The sequence below is a fragment of the Silene latifolia genome, chromosome 9 (assembly GCF_048544455.1).
Source record: "Silene latifolia isolate original U9 population chromosome 9, ASM4854445v1, whole genome shotgun sequence".
Taxonomy (NCBI): Eukaryota; Viridiplantae; Streptophyta; class Magnoliopsida; order Caryophyllales; family Caryophyllaceae; genus Silene; species Silene latifolia.
In genome coordinates this window covers 173441033-173444152 of record NC_133534.1, presented here as the reverse complement: position 1 = coordinate 173444152, position 3120 = coordinate 173441033, and the positions used below count along the sequence as shown (strand labels likewise).

The 3120-nt window shown below is 37.5% G+C and overlaps 1 protein-coding gene across 1 annotated transcript; it reads right to left on the bottom strand.

Moving 5' to 3' along the window:
• Window positions 1-313: 313 nt before the first annotated feature.
• Window positions 314-2801, bottom strand: LOC141601906 (uncharacterized). The gene is made up of 3 exons (XM_074422213.1): window positions 1239-2801; window positions 585-1123; window positions 314-455 (listed from the first exon to the last, which is right to left on the bottom strand). The coding sequence occupies exons 1-3, from the start codon at window positions 2799-2801 to the stop codon at window positions 314-316; spliced, it is 2244 nt and encodes a 747-aa protein (XP_074278314.1).
• Window positions 2802-3120: the final 319 nt, after the last annotated feature.

Below are 3120 nucleotides of genomic sequence, written 5' to 3'. Positions count from 1 at the left end.
TTATGGTAAACCCTTCGTAAGAGTGCACACTTTCTCTAGGACCATATGCCAGCCATTTGATTGTATCAGGTACAACATTGTCTGTATTTGACAATTCTTTCATTACTTCATTGTAAAACCACTCCACAAATGTACGATTATGCTCTTTCATCAACCACATTTCACCTTTAGAAGGATAGATGGAAGCTAAGTGCTGCTTATGTCTTTCCAAATATGGTTGTACGGCTTCACTTTGTTGTAACGCGTATAAATGTGCTTTATTTCTTAAATTTGATGGCGGTGAGATTTCTTTAGCACCAACCAGGCCTTTGCCTTAAAACCTTCCATCATCTCTAGTCCTTGGCAGACCAATAGCCCGAAGCTTGTTCACAAACTCACTACAATACTCATAGACCTCCTCACTGACAATCCCTTGAACAATACTAGCTTGTGTCGGGCTGGATTCCTTACCATATCTTGTAAGGCACCCATGTGCCTTTCAAAGGGATAAGCCCACCTCGAAATACAGGACACACAACTTAATCTCTCGGACAACATGTGAAATTAGATGAACCATAATATCAAAAAAAGAAGGTGGAAAATACATCTCGAACTGACAAAGTGTTTCAATAACATCGACTTGTAGTGCATCTAGTGTCTCCGGATCAACCACTTTATTACATATTGTATTAAAAAATGAGCAAAGTTTAGTAATGGCACATCTTACATACTTTGGCAAAATCCTGCGAATTGTGATTGGTAAGAACACTTGTATCATGACATGACAATCATGGGACTTCATGCCAATTAATTTTAAATCATTCCTAGATACTAGCCTCTTTATATTAGATGAGAACCCAGTAGGGACCTTAATCCCGTACAAACATTCACAGAATAATTTTTTTTCTACTTTAGAAAGGGTGTAACAAGCTGGTGGAAGATAAAAGAATGAACCTTTCCCCTTCCTACTCTTATCTTTCTCAACTGGCCATAACTTTGATCGAATTTTCATATCCTCCATATCTTTACGCACTTTCAGGCCATCCTTTGTCTTACCTGGTAAATTGAGCAGTGTTCCTAAAAGAGCATCACATACATTCTTCTCTATGTGCATCACATCAAGACAATGTCTTACTGGCAAGTCCTGCCAATATGGAAGTTCCCAAAAGATAGACTTTTTCTTCCATAGACAGCCCGACTCTTTCATTTTAACAGTCTTACCAAAAACTTTTTTTTATATCTTTAACCCGCTCATATACCTCTTTTCCGCTCAGTGGTTTACGAGCTACTTCTTCCTCCACTTTTCCAGTGAATGGTAACTTCTTTTTCCTATAAGGGTGAAAGCGTTTGAGTGACCTTCTATTATCCAGGTAAACATATTTCCCAGAATGTGTTAAATATGTTGATTTCAGGTCATCATCACATATAGGGCATGCTTTCTTTCCCTTTACTTTATATCCCGACAAATTACCATAAGCTGGATAGTCGTTAATGGTACAAAATAACATTGCACGCAACATAAAATTCTCATTAGCATGTGCATCGAACGCGGTTACACCTTCGTACCATAACTTCTTAAGATCATCAATTAGTGGAGCAAGGTAAATATCTATGTCATTCCCTGGTTGCTTAGGCCCAGATATTAAAAGTGACAGCATAATGTACTTCCGCTTCATGGTTAACCAGGGAGGCAAATTATAAATCACCAATAGAACTGGCCATGTGCTATGTAAACTGCTCAAACTAACAAATGGGTTCATCCCATCCGTGCTAAGCCCAAGTCTCAAATTTCTAACTTCATTCTTAAATTCAGGGTACTTATCATCAACTATTTCCCACTGGGGAGAATCTGCCGGATGCCTATGCTTCCCGTCTTTCTTCCTCCCTTCAGCATGCCACCTCAAATGCTTAGCATCACTCTTGATAGAAAACAAACGTATAAGGCGTGGTATTATTGGAAGATACCATAGCACCTTTGCAGAAGGATACTTCTTACCAAGCTCAAACTCAATCCCATCTGCCAACTTGTAACGTGATTTACTACAACGCGGACACTCATGTAAATGGCTGTACTCATTGCGATATAGTAGACAATCATTTGGACAAGCATCAATTTTCTCGTAGCCTAAATCCAACGGACACAACAATTTTTTAGCATAATAATTTGACTTTGGGATTTGGTTTCCTTCGGGGAACATGTCTTGCAAAGCTTCCAACAACTCTGTGAAGCTTTTGTCACTCCAACCATGTTTTGCTTTAATGTTAAAAAATGTTAGCACCGCATACAACTTAGTATATTTAATACATCCAGGATATAACGGAGTTTCAGATGCCTGCATCAAACTCTCAAATACATCAGGTCGGTTACTCATTTCATCTTCAAGCCCATTTAACATCTCATTTAACCGATCATCATCATCGTCCACATTTTCATCGTCAATAGTAACTCTAGTGTCCTCATCAGAAACATCAATATTAGGATTAGGTTCCTCCTTTAAGTGGTGTTCTATGTCTACATGGTGTTCAATTTCTTCATGTTGCTCAGTCATTTGATCATTTATGCTACTATCTTCCCTATATACTCCTTCTTCACCATGCCATATCCAAATGTGATAATCTTGTCTAAACCCACGACAAACAACATGTTCCCTTAACACCTTTATGCTAGGAACGGTTTCCACATTGGAGCAATCAACACAAGGGCAAAAAAACTCATCATCACCCATCCTTTTGGCATAATTAAATGCACTTCTACAAAAATCTTCCACCCCTTTCCTAAAATCCATTGAACTACGGTTACCATACATCCAACTCCGATCCATCTCAATCGTAACTAACTAAAGTAACGCGGCCTGGAGAATGATATAAACACATAAAATGTTACATACTCTTAATATGTGGAATAAAGTTCCCTAAAAGTGGGGCGGAACTAGGAATGCAATACACCTAAGGCTAAATTTTATAAACATATAATTTTTATTTTTGAGATTTGGGATATAAACTAAAATACGAAGTATAAGATATGATAAGCCGGTAAGTTCTGAAAGTTTTAACGTAACAAAAAATTAAAAATTACAGTTTACAAGTATTTCTTAGAGATATTACTATTTCATTTCGGTTTATATTGAATGGACCTAATTT